Source organism: Triticum dicoccoides, chromosome 2A (genome assembly GCF_002162155.2).
Source record: "Triticum dicoccoides isolate Atlit2015 ecotype Zavitan chromosome 2A, WEW_v2.0, whole genome shotgun sequence".
Taxonomy (NCBI): domain Eukaryota; kingdom Viridiplantae; phylum Streptophyta; class Magnoliopsida; order Poales; family Poaceae; genus Triticum; species Triticum dicoccoides.
In genome coordinates, this window is record NC_041382.1 from 728,006,472 (window position 1) to 728,026,029 (window position 19,558).

Consider the following 19,558-nt stretch of genomic DNA (forward strand, 5'->3'; position numbering starts at 1 on the left):
GGATAAAATCCATGATAAAGATTCACCGAAAATACAAAGACACTTGTTGCACTTCACAAATGATAACAATCAACAATAATATAGTATTAATCTCATGTCTCTTCTAATTAACAAGTTAAACAAGTAACTCGTTCGCTAGCCACATTCTATTAGTGAGCTCATATCAAACTCGGCTTGCAAGATGCCCATGAGGTTTTGGCAGATCTTATTATGCCGATTTTAGTCCTATTATCCAATAAATAAAGAGCTCCCAATTTCCTTAAAAACGAAAAGTGTAACGAGACATTGTATTAAGATACCATGTACTATAATTTTTACATGGTTTTCTGTGAGTTTTGTTTATTAAGACATTCTCCCATATGAAAAGGCAGATCCCATGCATTTTATTCTAAAAATAATTCCTATGAGCATATAGAAACGTAACTAGTAAATGTGAGCCCCTATACGCCTGCAGACGTGGTCCGCAGACAGCATCGAATAGATCCCTGTTTACCCGCATCCACCACCACACTCCTCATATCTCAATACCCAAATCCATGCACTATTGATCATACAACACAAATTCAATGATATAAATATAGTTTAATCCAAATAAAATCAGTTCATGCCAAACTAAAAATCAATAGTTCATACATAGATACGTGATACATGAATGAATTGATGACTTCAGTTTACGTGGTCACTGATCCTCTTCTTCATACGGAGCAACCACTTCTTCTCTTCATCATCCAAGAGATTGATGTCCTGTAACATGATCCTCGACTCCTCCGCCTCCCTTGCAAGCTGCAACTTCTCTTTCTTGTGCTCAAGACCATGCATTGTCACCCTTTGTTCAAGCTCCAATTTTGCAACCTTCTCTCGCCTCTTCAATTCATCTTTGTTCTTCTCCAAGATCAACCTCTCCTGGTCAAACTCCATCTTCTCCCTTTGTGCGTTGATGAACATCTTGTACCTTTCCTCCTTCTTCACCATCTTGGCCGGAAAAATGCCCATCCGAGTGGCCTATGCTTCTCTCACTTGTTCCTCATCACTTGCCGGTTTCTCTTGAGCACGGTTACTCGCATGCCTGCCCCATCATTTTCTTCTTCCTCCTCATACAATCCAATTGAACGAACAGAACTAGACCCATCATTTTTCTTCATCTTGTTCGTGTCATTTTCAATATCATGAGGACGGTCTGCACTTAGGTTTCCTAGTTAATTTCATCCAACAGTGTCAAAAAGTGAATGCCTTCTTCTCTACTTGATTGTACAATGTCGCCGCCAAAGTTTCATGGGTTTGAACTCCGATGCCGCTTTGGTTCTGGACAAAAACTTCTTTAAGATAACCAACAATTTTTCTCATGGCCTCTTGGATGAGTTACCATCTATGTTGGAGATAACATGGGACACGGTTCGTAATGATTGGGTGTGGCTTCACATAGTGTCTTTGCTCATGGTAAAGTTTATGAGTTTTTTCCCAATATTTCTCGCCTTTTTGCTCAGTTCCACATATTTGGTGCATGCTCGTGTTACACCAACTTTCACACAGCGGAACATCTTCAAATTGTGTGAATGCCGACTACTTTTGCACCAACTTTCTTCTTCCTTTTAGTGCGCGATGTTTGCCCAAATTCAAACACCGAGGAATTGGTATCCTTCATGGTAAACTGAAAAGACTCTTGACCATCATTTATCATGTCATACAATATTTGTTCCTATATTTAACTATCGTCCTACAAGTTTGATCCGATGGTATGCGCAACAAAGGAATTAATGAATGCAAGTAAGAAAGGGGCAAAGATTGTACTATGCAAGTAGGAAAGGGGCAAATATTGTATCGGGTATTGGTCGGGCATTCCATCAAACAGGTTGCGGGCATGCCCTGAGCCGACATTGCCCGACGCCGTGCATTTGGAGTTGCGACGAGTCCACTATCGTGTACAGGTCAAGGATGGCTTGCAAGAATCTCAAATCCAGGATGCCCCGTCCACTGGGAGAGCGGAACGGAGTCAGACTCGGATGACATGTTGTTTGTCCCCGCGGCCACGACCTCCTGATTGGTGGTTGTTGCGGCAAAGTTCGTGTCCTCAGCAACTGGGACGAAAGGCATCTCAGGACCGGCCGCCTCATGCTCGCGCTGCCACCGACGATGCTCCTTCTGGGCAAGGTTCTCCGCCTTGCAATGAGCCGCCAGGTTGGGGAGGCTTACCGGTTCCGCCGAGGAATCATCTGTGGCCATGGCGGCAGACAGGGTTGTCCGCAATAGGGAATGAGGATGGTGAGCACGGGAGAAGGTGGGCGGCCGCACTGTGGCGTGAAATGGAGGACGGGGTGGAAGGGTTTCAGTCGAAGAGGAGGCAGAGAAGTCAATTTTGAGAGGAGCTGACGCTCGGGCGTCCCCATATCCGTCCCAAATATGAACTGGGCATGGGGAGCGCCGGTTAGTCCAAACTTTTGGGCCGCATTTGCGAGGTCCGATTGAATGCGTTTTTTTTGTCCGGTCAATGAGGCAGCCCGCCCGGTCGTTTGGGGTGGATATGTGGGGTCTGGTTATAGATGCTCTAAGAGTTTTGTTCCAGCTCTGGATCTAGTTTAGTTTTAGTTATTTTAGGGTTTTTAAGTCATTTTAGGGCTTTTAAGTGGCAAAGTATAATCCACACAAGTGCATGTGAGCCTGGACAATGTGGGCCACCTTGCTTCTAGTCTGACCATGGGCCCCACGGAGCACGTGCCTGCTTTTGGTATAAAATCCGACACGTCAGTCAATTACCACCCTTCTCTCGTGGTGGGCTGAGGATTGCACGTTACAGCCACGTGCAGTAGCAACGACACTATTTGCTCAAGAAAAAAGAAGTAGCAATGACACTATCTTTCACTTCCATTCAAATAATATAATAAAAGAAGACACTATCCTTCACTTTGTACCACCAGTACAAGAGACCTTTCCGTCAAGCATCTTCTTCTGCCTCCTCTCTGATCTCCCTATTAAACAAACTTAAACACCGTCTCGTCTTACTAATTACCTAGCTAATTAATAATCAGCAACCAGATGCATGCAAACACCTGGGTGCTTTTTGGCATGCAGAAATGGTACAGCAACACGTGAGTACTCCCTCCGTAAAGAAATACAAGAGCGAAAGCAGCGATCTAAATGCTTTTATATTTTTTTAGGAAGGAAGCACTCAATAAACTAATTAAAAAGTCTCGGCGCGAAAGGAGAAAAAGAAAAGAAGGACGACAACCAGCAGGTGTAGATCTAGAGCGAGAGACGACCAAAATCCGAAGGCACAATCAGCCATGATTCTGGAGCAACGCTGTTAATAGCAGTAGTACAAGTACTTTCTTGTTTTCATCATCAAAATGAATTTCTTTTCTGTGGTTTCGTACTTGACGGTCCTCCTAATTAGCAGGTCAACAGCTGATATGAGTGGTTATGACCATAGATTTGTGCCAGCAAACATACTAATTGAGAACTAGAAAGTAATTAAGTGGATGGGAAAGAAGGCGTTTCTTGTGATCCGGATCAAGATCAGACGTAGATGTCTCAACTTTCACTAGCCCGGTGAGCTGCGCAAAGAAAATAAGCTAGGGAAGCCAAAGGTCGCTGTCCCCTCACCCTCTTCCCCATTTGTTAAACCACGGGAATTCAAAGCAAGAAGGAGATAAAGCAGCGAGCACATCTTCCATGGATGACAAAGGTCGGCATGCTCGTGCATTTCCAGCACAATTCAAAGGGGCACACCACCACCTTTCTTTCTCCTTTCTCTTTTGTTTTCCTCTTTGCAGATCAGTGCAATTGGTTGCTTGTTTCAGAAGCACACGACAGTGATTGGAGCCGCAGGGATCTCACGGCATGCCATGCTCCATTGCTCATGCATGCATGGATGGACCAGATTAGAAAGCCCAAATCGCGTCAGATGGGCCATGATTAGGTCTAGGTTCGCTGTGGTTGCTAGCTTGTCTTAGCCTAATCAGAGGTGGTTAATCGATTAATCAGTCCGACTTGAGGGTGGTTAACTGGCTAATCAGTCCCAATACAAGGTGGTTACTGGCACAAGGTGATTAATCAGTGGCCAAGCAGGGTGTCACTGTCAGAGAGAGCTGGGGGAGGAGGCAGTGACAGGCCACTCCATGTTGCTTGTGGAGGAAAAAGAGATTCAGGTCTGAGGGGCACAACACAGCACAGGGCCATCTATAGGGGAGTGGATCAGAGTGGCCACTTGCCATCTCTGATCCCAGAATGAGATCCAGTGGCAGTGGGTTCCCCGGCTATTATCAGCCCTACCCATCTGGACAGTACCCACACACACATGATTATTATTATGTTCGTCCTAGAAGAGCATATAAGTAATGAGAATTGGAGGAACAATTTATGGTCGACGCATCAGGAGGAACAGGAGAGGCAGATGGACGGTTTGATGCCTGGGAGTAGGTGCAGAATTTCCATATATATGAACATAACTGTGATCAGGACTACCATGTAGTACCACTACCATCAACCAACAACCGATGCACATGTATGAACGGTTTTACTATTGGCCTGTGGGCTAATTAAACCCGGTCCTCATCTTAGCGAGCTGTACTGTGCTTATAGTACGACGCACTGATCTGGATCCTTGATGGCAGCGATGGGACGGCGATATTATCCTAATGAATATGGTGATGGAAATAATAAAAGGGTGGATTAAGAGGAAGAATACAAGTATGAAGTGCAATTATTTGGGGGCTTGTCATTTGTTAGGAGGGCAGATGTATGCTCATCTGGGATGCATGTGTCTACCTCCCTACCTACCAAAGCAGTACCAAAGCCTTCCTGATGCTGGGCCCAAGAGAAAAATTCCGATTTAATTATATGCTACGTTATGTACTTGACGAATTATTTCGTAAAAGGTCGTATCACGATAATTCTTGGGACAACTTATTAACATTTTTGGGTACAGCTTCAAACAATTAGTTAATGATGTCTTCAGAAGAAACTTTCAGTGGAAATGATGGCTTAACAGAAAGTGATCGAGAAGGTGGCTAATTAAACAATAGTGGTAGCTAAAGAGAGATCGAACTTCCATTTCAAATCGGATTTCCAGTTCGTCAGGGAGGCCTAGTTGTAGGACAAGAGGTTTAGGTGGAGAGTGGTGTATGTTGGTTGAGAAGGTTTGTTTTTGCATGCTACAGCTAATTAACTGTCTCTAGGTAGCTACTGGGCATCTTATTCATTCATTTATATACGATTTTAGGGAAACAATTGAATGCTTCATGCGTTTTTCATGAAACTAAACCTGGAGAGCCAGCTAATCCGACACAGACATTCATGCTAACGCAACAACAACCGAACTTATCAGTTCTTGATCCCGTTTTTGTCGTCAGTACAACCTCATCCATGAACCCACTTTAGTCTATTCAAACAATGAACGGTAGAAATTAATTCAGCTCAGTTAATGATATGATGCTGAAGGCAATTTGGTCTAAAGCCATGTTTTTCAGTTCGGTGTAATTTCATCTGAAATATTTGCCTTTCAGTCAAAACATTTCAGCAATTTTGGTAGCACACACAAATTTAATATTTTTAAAATTATCTTTTGAATTTTCAACAATTTTTGGTTGGATTTCAATAAAATTTAGGCGGAATTTTTCGGTCCTTTGGCCGAAATGAAAACCAAAATCACTAAATTTCAGTGATCTTGGCTACTGCTGAAATAGTTCTGAAACTGAAATTCAAAACCATACCCTAAAGGTGATGCACATCAATGAAACAAGTACATGCAATCCTAACACATACACGTTCTAATCAAGATGATGCCACCACTCTTTGGCTTTGCTCCATTGCAAGGCAAGGGAACAAACAAACAAACAAACAAACAATTAAATGGCTGGAGCAGAAGAAGCAGCAAATCACAAGGTAGCTTAGCATCTAGGAATCTTAGAGAGGTGGAAAAAACTGAAAATGACAAGGGTTAGCTGGGTAGCCCTAATCCGTGAGAGACTTTTGCCTCAATGACTACTAGCACGATTGAGGACAAGGAGACTCCACCTCTCCCCTCCTTCTTTTCTCTTGCAAAGACAACGAGGCTCCACCTAACCGTACTACTAGTAGTATGGTTGCTGTTCAGATTCTCGTTTTTTTTTTCTTTTCAGTTAGCTAGGGCAGCACCATCTCTCTCTGTGTGTGTGGCTTTTCTTATCTGTGTCACCTACTAATTGTTTTGACAACACATTCCAGCATGATGAACCACACCCTAGCTAGAAGAATAGAAGATGCTCGTGCTGCGTAGCTAGCTACAATGCGGTAAGCAACGGATGGGGTTTTTGTTAAGCATACTACACTCTGTCTTGACATGACCGTTGAGTCTTGTCTAGTGGAAGACAGACTGTAGATTAGAGCCTGTGGACAAGTAATGGTGATTAGGACAAGATAGCCGAATCTTGTTTGTGTGATGCGTTGAAAGAAGTTGTTGTCTTGTGTTGGTTGAGTTATTTTATACAAGTACTATATTGACATGGTTTTCAAGCTGACACTTCTATCATTAACTATGCCTGAAAAAAAAAGTTGGAACCTCACACCCCATAATTGCGCACACACTAATTACCATCTCACAGAGATAGCATCCATGAGTTTTTTTAATCCATCCTTTAGCATCACCTGACTCGGATAATCGCTCTCTTATTTTGTTTGCCAGTTAACATCGAGTAGGGCATTTTGGAGACCGAGCTCCATGGAGCCCTTTATTTTGAAAAATTCAAAATTCACAAATTTGGGTTTAAAAAATTCTGAAAAAAATTAGACATGTATGCAAGGATGTAAAGTGTATGTGTGAAATTTTTTAGGATGAAATACCTTGAATTGCGAGCTGCACAAAAAAAAACAAAATCATGGACTTTAAAGATGAACAGTACATATGCTAAAAAGCCTCAGATTTGTCTTTTTTGTGTACCTCACATTTTATTGCATTTCGAACTAAAAATTTGCACACGTGTACATTATGTATCTAGGTATATGTGTATTCATTTTCAGAATTTTTTGAAACTAAAAAGTTTGAATTTTGAAGTTTTCAAATAAAGGCCTTCATGGAGCTCGGTCTCCGTTTGGCATTTTCAGTTAACTTCCCTCTAAATATCCTCTCACATCTGGGTCAGTTGCATATTGTTTTGACAACACAATCCATCCTGATAAACCCCACCCTAGCCACAAGAGGCTCAAGCTAGCAAGGCTATGCCTTAGCCACAATGCGGCAAGCAACGGATGGAGGTTAAGCACGCTACATTCTCTTGACATGACCGTTGGGTAATGGGTACCTTATCTACCGGGCAAGGCGACAGACTGTAGCCTAGAGTACATGAACAAGCAATGGTGATCAAGACAAGATAGCCAAAATTAATCTGTACTATGACGCGGTGAAAAACAAGAAGTGGTTCTCTTTTGTTGGTAGAATTGTTTTAGATGTTGGCATGGTTTCAGGCTCACAATTTTCTTTTCTTTAGCAGTGTCCAAGATTTCAGGCCGCCACTTTGATCGTAACTTTCCACGTAAGTGTCCCTATGCGACAACTGCAAATGTCAGTGGTTTGTGTCATTATGTGTGTTCATAAGGATGAGCGGTATATACATGTTTGTGAACATCTGTGTCTCTAAGCTATTGTACTATATTTCACAAAAAAAAAAGTCGGTGGCTTAGGGGGAATCAGCCGGGTCAATCTGTAGAACGATTAGAATCTTTTGAGTTCCTCGTAAGACCGATCGGACAATTTTACTGCCCAATTCTGCATGTCATGTGACTTATGTACTACCACCGATGTATGCCTCGCGTGCTTAGCTGTCGATGGAGCCGGGGATGGGAGGTCGGATACGAATGAGGACTCCTTGGCCAAGGCAATGCGTCGTAAAGCAGTGCATAACCTCAGCAATACAGGTATAATGTCATCATCCAAATCCTTTTTATCCTTCTCTGCTACTACAATTGCTTCAAATCTAAATAATGTTGGTGTTAGTGTAGGTAGTAATGAGAAGGAAATTTCTGTTCCGACTAATGCTTTGGGACGTATGGAGTATAACCGGTTAGAGGTTACTCCATTGGTTCCTCGCAGACACACTCCCTCTCATCTAGATGAGGAGAGCTGCATGCCACGGTAGATGGTCAGCTCCTAGCTCATGTAGTGGGAGAGGTTTCGGACGTAGGCTTGGATCAACCTGGGCTTAGTTCATTGCATGAACTTACAGCATCCAGACGTAAGTCTAAAGCCTCCCGTTCGAAAAAAGGTCAAAAGTCCTCTAAGAGGGCCAAAATGTCTAAATCTCCCATTATTTCCTGATGAATGGCATGTTTAAATAGCAGAGGTCTTGGTGACTTGGCAAACATTTATTCATTGCGGATTGACTCTAGAAGAATACAAGATGCTCAAGCTGCATAGCTAGCTACAATGCGGTAAGCAACGGATGGGTTTTTTGTTAAGCATAACTACACTCTGCCTTGACATGACCGTTGATTCTTGTCTAGTGGAAGACAGACTGTAGATTAGAGCCTATGGACAAGTAATGGTGATTAGGACAAGATAGCCGAATTTAGTTTGTGTGATGTGTTGAAAGAAGTTGTTGTCTTGTATTGGTTGAGTTGTTTCATATATTGACATGGTTTTCAGGTTGACATTTGATGAAAGAATAGTTGGAACCTCACACCCCAATAATTACCCACACACTAATTACCATCTTAGATGCATAGTAGTAATTGGTTAATCGCCCTCTTAATTTCATTTACCAGTTAACTTCCTTCTAAATATCCTTACATTCCAGTTTCATTATACTCCATGAACTGAATTATAAGGATATTTGGACTGAAATACTTGCTCTGAAACATAAGCATGGCAATTGGCTAACCACTCGCTTATTATGTTTTTTCTTTTTTACAATTATCTTCCTGTGTTCCATGTCACAACATGCAGTTTTACGCCCAGTGTTCCTTTAGACTTTCCCTCAGTTGCATTTGTCACTACATATTTTGTGTGATACACATCTCGCATCTTGGTGGGTTGCATGTCGTTTTGGCAGCACATTCCCAGCCTGATAAACCACACTCTAGCTACAAGATACTCAAGCAGGTAAAGATGCCTTAGCCACAATGCGGCAAGCAACGGATAGGAGTTAAGCACACTACACTCTGTCTCGACATGACCATTGGTTGCCTTGTCTACCGGTCGAGGCGACAGACTGTGGCCTAGAGTACATGAACAAGCGACGACGATTAAGACAAGATAGCCGAAATTAATCTGTACTATGATGTGTTGAAGAAGAAGAAGTGGTTCTCTTGTGTTGGTCGAGCTGTTTTAGATATATTGGCATGGTTTTCAGGCTGACATTTTTCTTTTCTTTAGCAGTGTTCAGGATTTTGATCATAACTTTGCCATGTAGGTGCCCACAACTGCGAATTTCAGTGGCTTGTGTGTGTTTATAAGGATGAGTGTGTATACGTGTTTGTGAACAAGCGTGTCTCTACTATATTTCACACAAAAAAAAAATACCGGTGGCTTAGGGGGAATCAGCCGGGTCAATCCGTAGAGTAGAGCGCTCAGAATCTTTCGAGTTCCCCGTAAGACCGATCGGACAATTTTACTGCCCAAGTCAGCGTGTCATGTGACTTATGTACTACCCATGATTTTGTTAGCACTTAGCAGCAGGCAGCAAGAAGCATCTTCAGGTTTCTGTATCAACTGAAGATGGTACTCTACTGGTAATAAGGCTCCAAAACCAATGAGCACCGAAGAATCCTCCTCGTAAGTCCAACCCACGCACGTTGAGGACTTGATGCCATGGGCAGACAATTTAGCTCGGAATCTACCATGGCAGCAGGCCAGCAGCCTCATGGTCAATGGTGTCCTCTGGTACGTACCCTGATACGCGCCCACATGCCGCTGCTGCCACCAAGCCACTCGCCCACTCCACGTCGCCGCTACATGCTGCTATAGTGGGAGGTAGGCGCGCACATGGACAGTGAAACGTTGCCGAGGACGCCCGTATATGTTTATGGGGGATGGCCGTCCGTTTGAATAGATAGATATGTGCAAGTGCCGTCGTGTTTATTGTCGTCGTTCTCGCAGGGGGCATCCAGTGCCACATGGATAAGCCCGGGGAAGGGACACTGCATGTTACTGCTACTCGTACCACTTGATCGCATGCTCCCAACTGCCTCATCTCATCGACTCTATTTATCAGGGGCAATTCAGTTTGGAGGTAGAGAGAGGTACCAGTAAACTATTCTTGTAGTACCATTGGATGCGTATTGCCACCCTTATACCAGGAGGAGTACATTCAAAGATAACTCTTGTGAACGTGCAAGTATATGACTGGTGGATCTGAAGAACATGTACGTACGCTGGCCTGCGAACTACAGTGGCAGTACTAGGAGGAAACGAATACCAACGGAAAAAATAATGCACTTGTGGGTACACCGGAGCCAAACTGGTCGCTGTTTCGATGTACTGGGTGAATAAAGTTTGTTCTAGGCCCATTCCAGCCCAGATTGCTTCTGTCAGGACCACCGCGGGATTCCATTAGGTTGGCTCAAATCATTCTGACGGGATGTTTCTTCTCAGACAAAAGTTATGATGGGATGTTCCATATACTCAGCAGCATCGGAAAAAATTAAGCCAACAACTCAAGCAGAGCGGATTCCACACGATTGAGCAGAAAAATTCACTCACGGTCACCAATGAATAATACGGTTGCGCATGCTAACATTACAGGCTCACAATCACAAGATTACCACTACACGGAAAAAATCTCTCGAATAGCAGGCAGTCAGAGAGTACTGTCGAATGGCCGGGCTGGATCACATCATATCAGGTGTTAGATATCGCTTGACCTGATTTCACCAAAAAGGCTCGCCGGAGAGGTCTAAGACTTCCGGGGTCTGCCTCGGCTCCTCTTCCCACCTCGTCCCGAGCTTTCAGCCGGGCTCTCAGTTTTCTTCGGGCGGCCTCTGCCCCTCCCAGACGACTTCGGCTCTGGGGTAGCCTTCTTGGCTCCCCTGCCTCTGCCCCTGCCCGATGGTTTGCGGCCACGCTTGCCCTTTGCACCCCTTGCATCACCGTTCTCATTGTCTTCGCTATCATCCTCGTCCTCGTCCTCCTCTTCTGATTCGGAGAGGTCCTTGGTTTTCTTCCGCTTGTTGGACTTGGAATTAGCGCTAGCAGGCGCCTTCTTGGTCACCTTTGGCTCCACAGTCTCTTCTACTGCAGAGAAGAGTACAAAACCATCCATGAGCATATACAGGAAACACCAGGATGGTAATCGCGTAAGCAGGGTACAGTATTTTGGCAGTCGGCACAATTCCAACATAAACCAGCTCATTTGGGTTTTATGCATCATGAAAATTGATCTTCAAACATACATCATTAATATAAATATTGTTGGACATGAAAGCAATGTCTTAACATAGTAGTATTGGCCAGCATAATCAAGAACCTCTAAGCTAAACAGAACACAGCATATTCAGTGCAACAGAGGCTACTAGTGTTGTCAAACATCATACCAACCAGGCAACAACCACATATGTGGTTTTGTTTTCTAGTGTTATACTGACTAACATGGCATTTGTGCTCCATATCATGGCAAATCTAATGAACCACCCAAACGTTGCTAGAAAAGGGCCACACACTGGCCCAATGAGGTGCAAAGTAACAAGTTATTCAGTTAATGAGATCAAGGTATACAATTCTACTCCCTCTGTCCCATGATATAAGAACGTTTTTGACACTAGTGTAGTGTCAAAAACATTCTTATATTACAGGACGGAGGGAGTATATCCCAAGAGCTGCTGCTTGACATCATTGCGGTGCAACGGCAACAATAAAATTAAGTTAAATATCATCAATGCAGCAGACAATTGTCGAGTTCATGGTATAAAAGCATTGCAAGATAACATTTACTCGATTAAAAATAAGGACTAAGCCGAGAATAAGTTTTTGAAAAGATAGCTAATTGTCTGACATGAAAGGAGAATATATATTTAAAAAGAGAGGATAAAGCTTTCTTTTGTAACAGATCAAACCAAAACAAACCAGGATTAGCTTTTGCCCATTACATGTTTCAAGCTTGCAGACCAATGCATATGTTCAATGATGTCATTGTAAAGCAAAATAAGATGAATACAAACCTGGGGTGGAGGCATCACCATCATAAATATCCAGCTGAGACAAAAACAAAACATGTACACATATATTAGCTGGGTAATGAAAGGATACATATTCTGAGGTTGATGTGCTCAAATATGTAGTATATTATTACTCTAATCACTACAACTACAGGAAACAGACATAAGGGGCAAAGACCCCATGAAGAACAAGTATGGAGGATAAGAAGACACCATAAGAGGTACTCCTTAAATTCCTATAAAAGGGGTGTAATTTTTGTTTTGCAAAGACCAACAAGAAGTAATGTGGCCGTTTATGGTCTGCCCCTAATACACCTCACAATTAGCCTTACTTAGAACGCCACCATCGCCATTGGACTTTTTGCTAGAGGTGCTGCATCCACTCGTTGTGCCCTAGCATTTACTTCCAGCACACTCCATGCAAGGGAGTATTAGATCTGGGCGTGGTGCATGCGGCCTTTTTTTCCTTGGAAATCATACATGTGGCATTTAATCCCAACACCTGGCAACAGGGAGGGCTGCCTTTCTTTTTCCCTTATCTGATCACGAGTGCATGCTGATGCCCAATGGTTCGGCCACAGAGAAACTAAAATTGCACGGAACTAAAGGAGGGAACCCAATGTTTTCGGAATAATTTTTTCCCTACAAAAAAGTATGCCCCCTTTTCAGGAATTGAGGGAGTGTTATGTTAATGGATCGATGTGTGTGACACAATTTGTTTCACTGTAACCTCCTAGTTTTATTTCAATCGTATGTAGCATACATATGTGACTGTTCACCTGGATCTATTACTAATATGCTATTTTAGTTGCTGAAGAGCGTTGTATATTATCGAACAGAGCTCAACTAAGGGGCTGCATGCCTAAAAGAAATGCCTGGAATCCAAAGGTTACACATAACATCTGATAGATGATGCAGACTAAATGAGGTTTTAGATATGAAAACTATGCTATAACATGCTAGTACCGGAAGTACATCTGCTCACTGATCCAACCCAGTTTTATTGATTAGCTTTAGCAATACAAATGATATATTACATTAAATTTTAAAGTCTAAGTAACTTCAAGCAGTTAAATAGTTCATGCATGAACACATATGTATAGTTACCTGATCAAGCTTATCACCAGCTTTTGCTCTGTCCACAATAATCAGAGACAGTCCGAATCCACAACCAACACTGCAGAAAGTGCTCTCAACTTAGTATTGACTATACTACTAACAAGAGATGCTAATAGATATACATAGTGATTCAGTGTAACTACTAATTACCCTGTAACATGCATTCCTTCAAGACTGTCAACCTTCTTAGGATTCGCAGATGACCTACGCATAGCAGTAACTTGTAAGAGAAGATTAACAGTTGAAAGTTTGAATAGCTACTATTTCATGTAATATCAGCATTTTAAATACACATACTTCTGTCCCATAGGACCATAACCAAGCTCTCCATATTGGGCATTACCCCAGCTTATGCAAGAATCATCTGCACCAACAACGTGGTGCATGGTACCAGAAGCCATGCAGCGGATGTTCCAACCACTGAAGTAAACAAAATATCAATTAAACATATGGTTGAGGATAATGCTACTTCAACAGGTAGCCAAATGTGGCAATAGTAAATAACAGAAAAATATAGCTAACGGTGTCGCTGTTCATTACTATATTATTCCACAATTATTGACAGTTTGTAAGGAACCTCAAATCCATTAGTGGCTTCGGATACATCGTGTCATCGCCTGTAGTCTTCATCTTTCCCCACATGTACAACTGCCCCCCGCCTAATAATGAAACAAAATGATCAACAGTTAATGGTAACGTTTCAGTTATAAATGGTACAACATAATCAACACCAATCTGGTTGGCAGAATTCAAGGTATATAATTAATATTTGTCACAAACCCTTTATAGTGGTATATGGTATGAAATCTCATCTAACTGGCAGAAGAAGAAACTACTTGAATAACTGTAGACCCAAGCACATGGGAAACTAGATGCACGTCACATTATAATGCACCTAAACCCAAGCAGAGAACTTATAGACAAACAAAAATGTACATGTCTTCCATACTTCAGAAAATTACTTGACCATCAGAGTGATAAAGTCATACGCCCACAAAACAGGACAATTTGGCTGAATGCTCAAAACATAGTGACCAGAAAACTTCATGAATAGCCTTGCTCTAGAAAATGCTTACTGGAACAAACAACCTGCTAAAGCAATTAACTGCCTCCAAGTGTATGTATGCAATCACAGAAACTATTCCTGGTACAATGATATTTGACAGGCTTGAGGAACAGTATCAGTGTGCAGAAGGCTAGGTTCCATTACACACTCCATTGGCCTAAGCCATTTTCCTGAGATGCATCAATAATTGTACAATCACCTCATCCAGACAACATATAACCAATGTGCTACACAAACATAACTGAATACTTGGCCATCTACAAGCTCAAAACTGCTCCTTCCTAATATATTTTTGTGATAAGGCCAATAATGAACTCCTAATAATTTATACACCAAAACGCATTATAAAATATTCTGTGCGTCACAGAAAGCTATGTCATACCAGCAGTGCATGCACAATTTGCAGAACCAGCTGACAGAATAGCATTGGGAGGCAGAACATTGTGCCTTTGAAATATTTCAACGAGGCGAGGTTGCCACTCGTCCTTCTGTTCTCTGTGGCCCAACCTATGTAATAAGCAAGTGGACAGATGAATATTGTTGGATATATCAAGATTATAGCAAATGCATGACAAGAATATCTTACCTTCCATATCCGCCATACCCCCATCTGGCAAAATAAAAAAGAAAAGAGTAAAACACAACTATTTGCATAAGAAAAGAGAAAACAGGACTTTAACAAATTGTATGTAATAAAGGAAGGAACTTGGAACAGCATATGTTAGACATTACAGTATAGGTCATAACTAGTGTGTTTTAACTGTGTCAAGCAAATGATGGATAAAGAACATACGTGTAAACAAAGCCACTCGAATCAACTGCAACTGCAATAGAAGTAAAAAGAAGGTGCGGGGATTAGTGTTAATCCACACGATTCAAAAGAAATATTAAAAATAAAGAGAGTAGAAAGTACCTGTATGGTTTGTTCCGCATGCAACTTTGACAATAGTTTTCTCAGATAATGTAGCTATTGCCCTGGGACGGGGCTGAGGATCATATGATAGCTTTACTGACGAATCTTTGGTATTGTACTGCAATGGCATGAATCAAAACAGAATTATTTGATGATGGTGATGATGATAATAATAAAATTGACAGATTTGTTTTACGGGGTAGCAATAAACCTCATTGTCGGTTCCATGACCAAGTTGGCCATACTGAGGAAGGCCTGCTGTACTGAAAAAGCACAGAAGAATGAAACACTGCTTAGAAAACTGACAAACATCACTCGCTAACTACAACCCAAAAAAAAACTCAATTGGAAGGAGATCAAGATGTTTAAGTTTCACAAATTTCAGTAGGACATACAGTATAGTAGAGCCCTCGACTGACGACAGCCAGACAGTAAAATCAGCACCACAAGCAACACCAATCACTTCCGTCACAAGACAGGGCACTGGCGATGCCTCAATTTCTGCAGCAATTTTAGAACAACAGGGACAAGAAATAGTAGTGTAAGAACCAAAAGGTAAAATAAGCTGCTCATAATATTCTAAAATTTAGTCGGTCATCCTAAACAATTAAAAGACCTGGAATGTCTTGCACATTTGTAAGATGTAATAGGTTGCATGGGACAACTAAATTAGATCATTAATGGCTCGACAAGAGATAGCATGTTGAAAAATTTCAAGAAAACAAATATCAAGCATTCTCCAAGCAGACACAACCCTAATTGCCCAAGTAAAGATTATTTCTTCACACAACAATTTTATAATGCTGATGCCATATCAACCACAAAGAAATGAAAGAAGTGCCAACCATTCTTTAGGGAACCTGTCCCCAACTGTCCAAATTTGTTGTGGCCAAATGCGAAGGACTTCCCGTCATCAGTTACAACCACTGTATGATTTTTTCCAACACTTGCTTTAATTATTTTATATCTGCACAACGAAAAACTGCTCATTAGCATTTAAACACATACTGAGGCAACCTTTACCATCTATAACCGTTGCAACTAGACTAGAACTGCTCAGTTCGTGAATTTAGCAATAAAATATGCAGTACACAGCTATTAAAAAATTCATATGGAAGTAAGGAAATAGGTATTGCACACAGTTATCTTACTTTGATAGTTCAGAAACAACAGTCGGTAGGTTACGTTGAAGAGTATCCCCATGTCCCAACTGCCCCTTCTGCTAGAAAGGAGTAGTGCTGAGTATCACATCAAACAAAATGAACTATGAAGCTATATTTATACCTCATTGCGACCCCATGTATAGCAACGCCCATCAGCACCCAAAGCAACACAATGGCAAGCGGCTGGCAAAATAAAGAAATCATCAACAAAGTGCCAAGGTATGTCGGGTCCCCAAGTATGTAAAGCTAACAATAAGATATCAGTTGAAACTAAGGATGACAGAAGACAAACATGTCATGGTAAGAGAAGAAACCCTGTAACAATTCCAGAGAACAATCCCTGCCTCTCTCCCTCGCTTACTCATTCCTGGGTTCATTTGGTTCTCAGGCTAGCATCCACCTAGTCCTGGCCTTGCTAGACAAGAGTGGCTGTTTGATATCACGACAAAAGCCTTGCTTTGCCTGACAAGATTGCTAACGACAACCAAGAAAAGCTTGCATAGAAAGCAGTGTTAGTGTTGAGGGAAATTATTTTGTGCCCTTCTGCAGTTACCTAGGTTACGCACCTCCCTGTGGCACTTATGGATGGAATTGTGAGGTTAATAAAAGGCAGAGGTGTCACGGTCTCAGGATTAGGAATGTAATAAGCACTACAAGGTCTGCACGGCTGTCAACGAAGAGTCGAAGAGCTTGCCAGGCAGTGGAATCAGGGAGCAACGCGTGGCAGATAGCAGGGTTGAGAGAAGAGAATGGGAATAAATTTGGGGGTTATACAGACGACAACCTAGGAAATTCAGGCAGGTGAGTTATTTCGCTGCAGCACGCAATCCAGGCATGTTCTAAGATCCCAAATGCCATTAAGGTTTGCGGAAACGACAAATATCTGGAGCGAACGTTCAGAAAAAAAAAACAGCTTCCAGCACGATGCGGTTCCACTCTGTTCGATCTTGCGTGATGTTACCGCACGCTGCCGTTAACTGATGACGCAATAGCTGACACTGACAAGCCTGTGTCAGTGCGCATGTACCGCGTGCTCAGTTGGTCGTGCTGTAGTGGACTCCTAGCTGAAAATGTCATATAATATATACACACATCATGGTACAGGGAGGCCTTGCGGCACAACCTGCAGCATCGACTTGCTAGCAACTAACATAACGGCAGAATTCCAGGATAATCTCCTCCAGAGCACCCACGAATGTGAAACTAGCAGAACTAGAGACAAACTCTAGTTCCCTCATCTCTTTTATTCTCCTTTCGTGATAACTACTTCCCTCGTTTCGCACCCGTGCGGCGCTGCTAACCCACGTACTCGAAACATTTCGACGCGCGCCAGTCCCCATCCATCCCCCACTCTAGAAACAAACCACGGAATCGTCACAGAGTGCGGGGAGTGAGGGAGGGAGGGAGGAAGGGGCGAAGGGGCTCACTGCAGCCGGAGGCGACGGAGACGATGTCGACGCCCATGAGCGAGCGCAGCCGCGTCGGGGAGACGAGGTTGCCCTGCATCCCGCTGGCCAGCTTCCGGTTGATGGCGTCGAAGTTGGTGGCGCCGCAGTAGAGCAGCTCCCCGCCGGACCCGGCGGCCTTCTCGGGCGCGGCGCTGGCCGACATTCTCGCCGGCGGCGGCGGTGGGCGGGGCGATTTCGGGGGGCCGGAAACCCTAGATGCGGCGGGGAGCAGGCGGAAAAGGGCAAGCGGAGGAGGGCGGTTTTTGAAATCGAAAAACGATACCACCAACCTCCCGAGTCGACTGAAACACTTTTCTGCGGCGGGATAGATATTTATCCCGCCGCAGCCGCAGTGCAGTGGGGCTCGATCGTGGAGGTTTTTGTGTGCGGTTGCTCGTGGCGTGAGGCTGGCCTGTGGGACCGCTCGGTTGTCGGGGCCACTGGTCATTGGGTTTGATCGTGGTTTGTGGGAGAGCATTTGTGTTTTTGGTTGAGGGCGCGGCTCGACTTTGTGGGTTTCCTTTTCGGTGGGGCATGCGAGGCTGACTTGTGGGCCGTTGGGTGGTGTGGGGTGCCCGTGTCGGGTTCAGCCGACGAGCAACGCGATGGTAGAACTGGGTACTAGTACTAATTTTGTTGGTCAGGTGGTGTGATGCAGCGATGGGTTCCGAAATTTTCTGATTGTCCTAGATTTCTTTCTTGTGGGACCACGTGCTAAAAAAACCTAGTATCATTCTTTTTCTTTGAGAGAAGAGGATCATGTCGACTTTTTTTTTGCGGGGTATCATGTCTGCTTTTTTTTTCTGACAACTAGGTATCATGTCTACTTTGTTGAAGGAGAACATGTAACATGGCATGATAAAAAAAATCATGATTAAATTGCCTACCATTTTGGCAAATGTTTTGCGTATGACCGACCAAAGGAAGATTGCGCTTGTCCCACGCAAGCCTCACGATCAATCGTGATCATGCGGCCAGCAACAACGCGCCCCCCTTCATTATCAGCATTGCACATTTCTTTTTTCTCCTCGAGCGCAGCTCAGCTTCCCCTGTCCCGGCAGCATCAATCCCGTTCCGCACCACCTGCATCGCCGCCGCGACCCTCACACCCCCTTCCCTAGGTCTTCCTCCACCCATTCCTTCCTTTCTCACTGATGGCCAACGCTCGGCCCTGCAGCCCTGATCCCTGACGACCATCTCTCATCGGAGATGGGACACAACATGGGGAGTGTTGCGTGGATGGCGATGCTAGAACCAAAATCTGGTTTTGCTGCAACTGGCCAGACAAGAGCTACCACAGGCGGCAGCTTTGGCCATTTTCCTGCAACCGGCCAGACCAACAGGCGCAACCGGTGACACCGACAGCTACCATAGGCGGCAGCTTTGGCCATTTTCCTGCAACAGGTCAGTCCAGTGCTGCAACTGGCGCCGACGGTAGCTATCACCAGGCGACGACGTTGGTGTTTTGCACTTTTGTTGCAACCGACCAGTTTTAATGCTAGAATCGGCTAAACCAGAGCTGCAACCGGCAGCTAGAACCAACGACAACCATGTTGCGACGCTGCCGTCGACGTTTGTTGCTGCAACCACAATCGTGGATGCTGGAACCAGCAAATCTGGCCGTTGCTATCGGCGGCGTTGATTTTTTTTTTTGCTAGATCCGTGATGGGTGGTGTTTTGCTATGACCGGTGACGGGATTTTTTCTATAACCAACGACTTATTCTGCATGCT

General features: G+C 43.5%; 1 protein-coding gene across 1 annotated transcript; it reads right to left on the bottom strand.

Moving 5' to 3' along the window:
- Positions 1–10,599: 10,599 nt before the first annotated feature.
- LOC119356699 (protein RCC2 homolog) lies at positions 10,600–18,135 on the bottom strand. Its single transcript, XM_037623674.1, has 16 exons — positions 17,806–18,135; positions 16,500–16,561; positions 16,367–16,434; positions 16,061–16,182; positions 15,611–15,716; positions 15,427–15,478; positions 15,216–15,333; positions 15,096–15,126; positions 14,889–14,912; positions 14,685–14,809; positions 13,814–13,895; positions 13,534–13,656; positions 13,387–13,440; positions 13,225–13,294; positions 12,121–12,154; positions 10,600–11,197 (listed from the first exon to the last, which is right to left on the bottom strand). Exons 1-16 carry the CDS (start codon positions 17,987–17,989, stop codon positions 10,860–10,862), a joined length of 1,593 nt encoding a protein of 530 aa, XP_037479571.1. The 5' UTR covers positions 17,990–18,135; the 3' UTR covers positions 10,600–10,859.
- Positions 18,136–19,558: the final 1,423 nt, after the last annotated feature.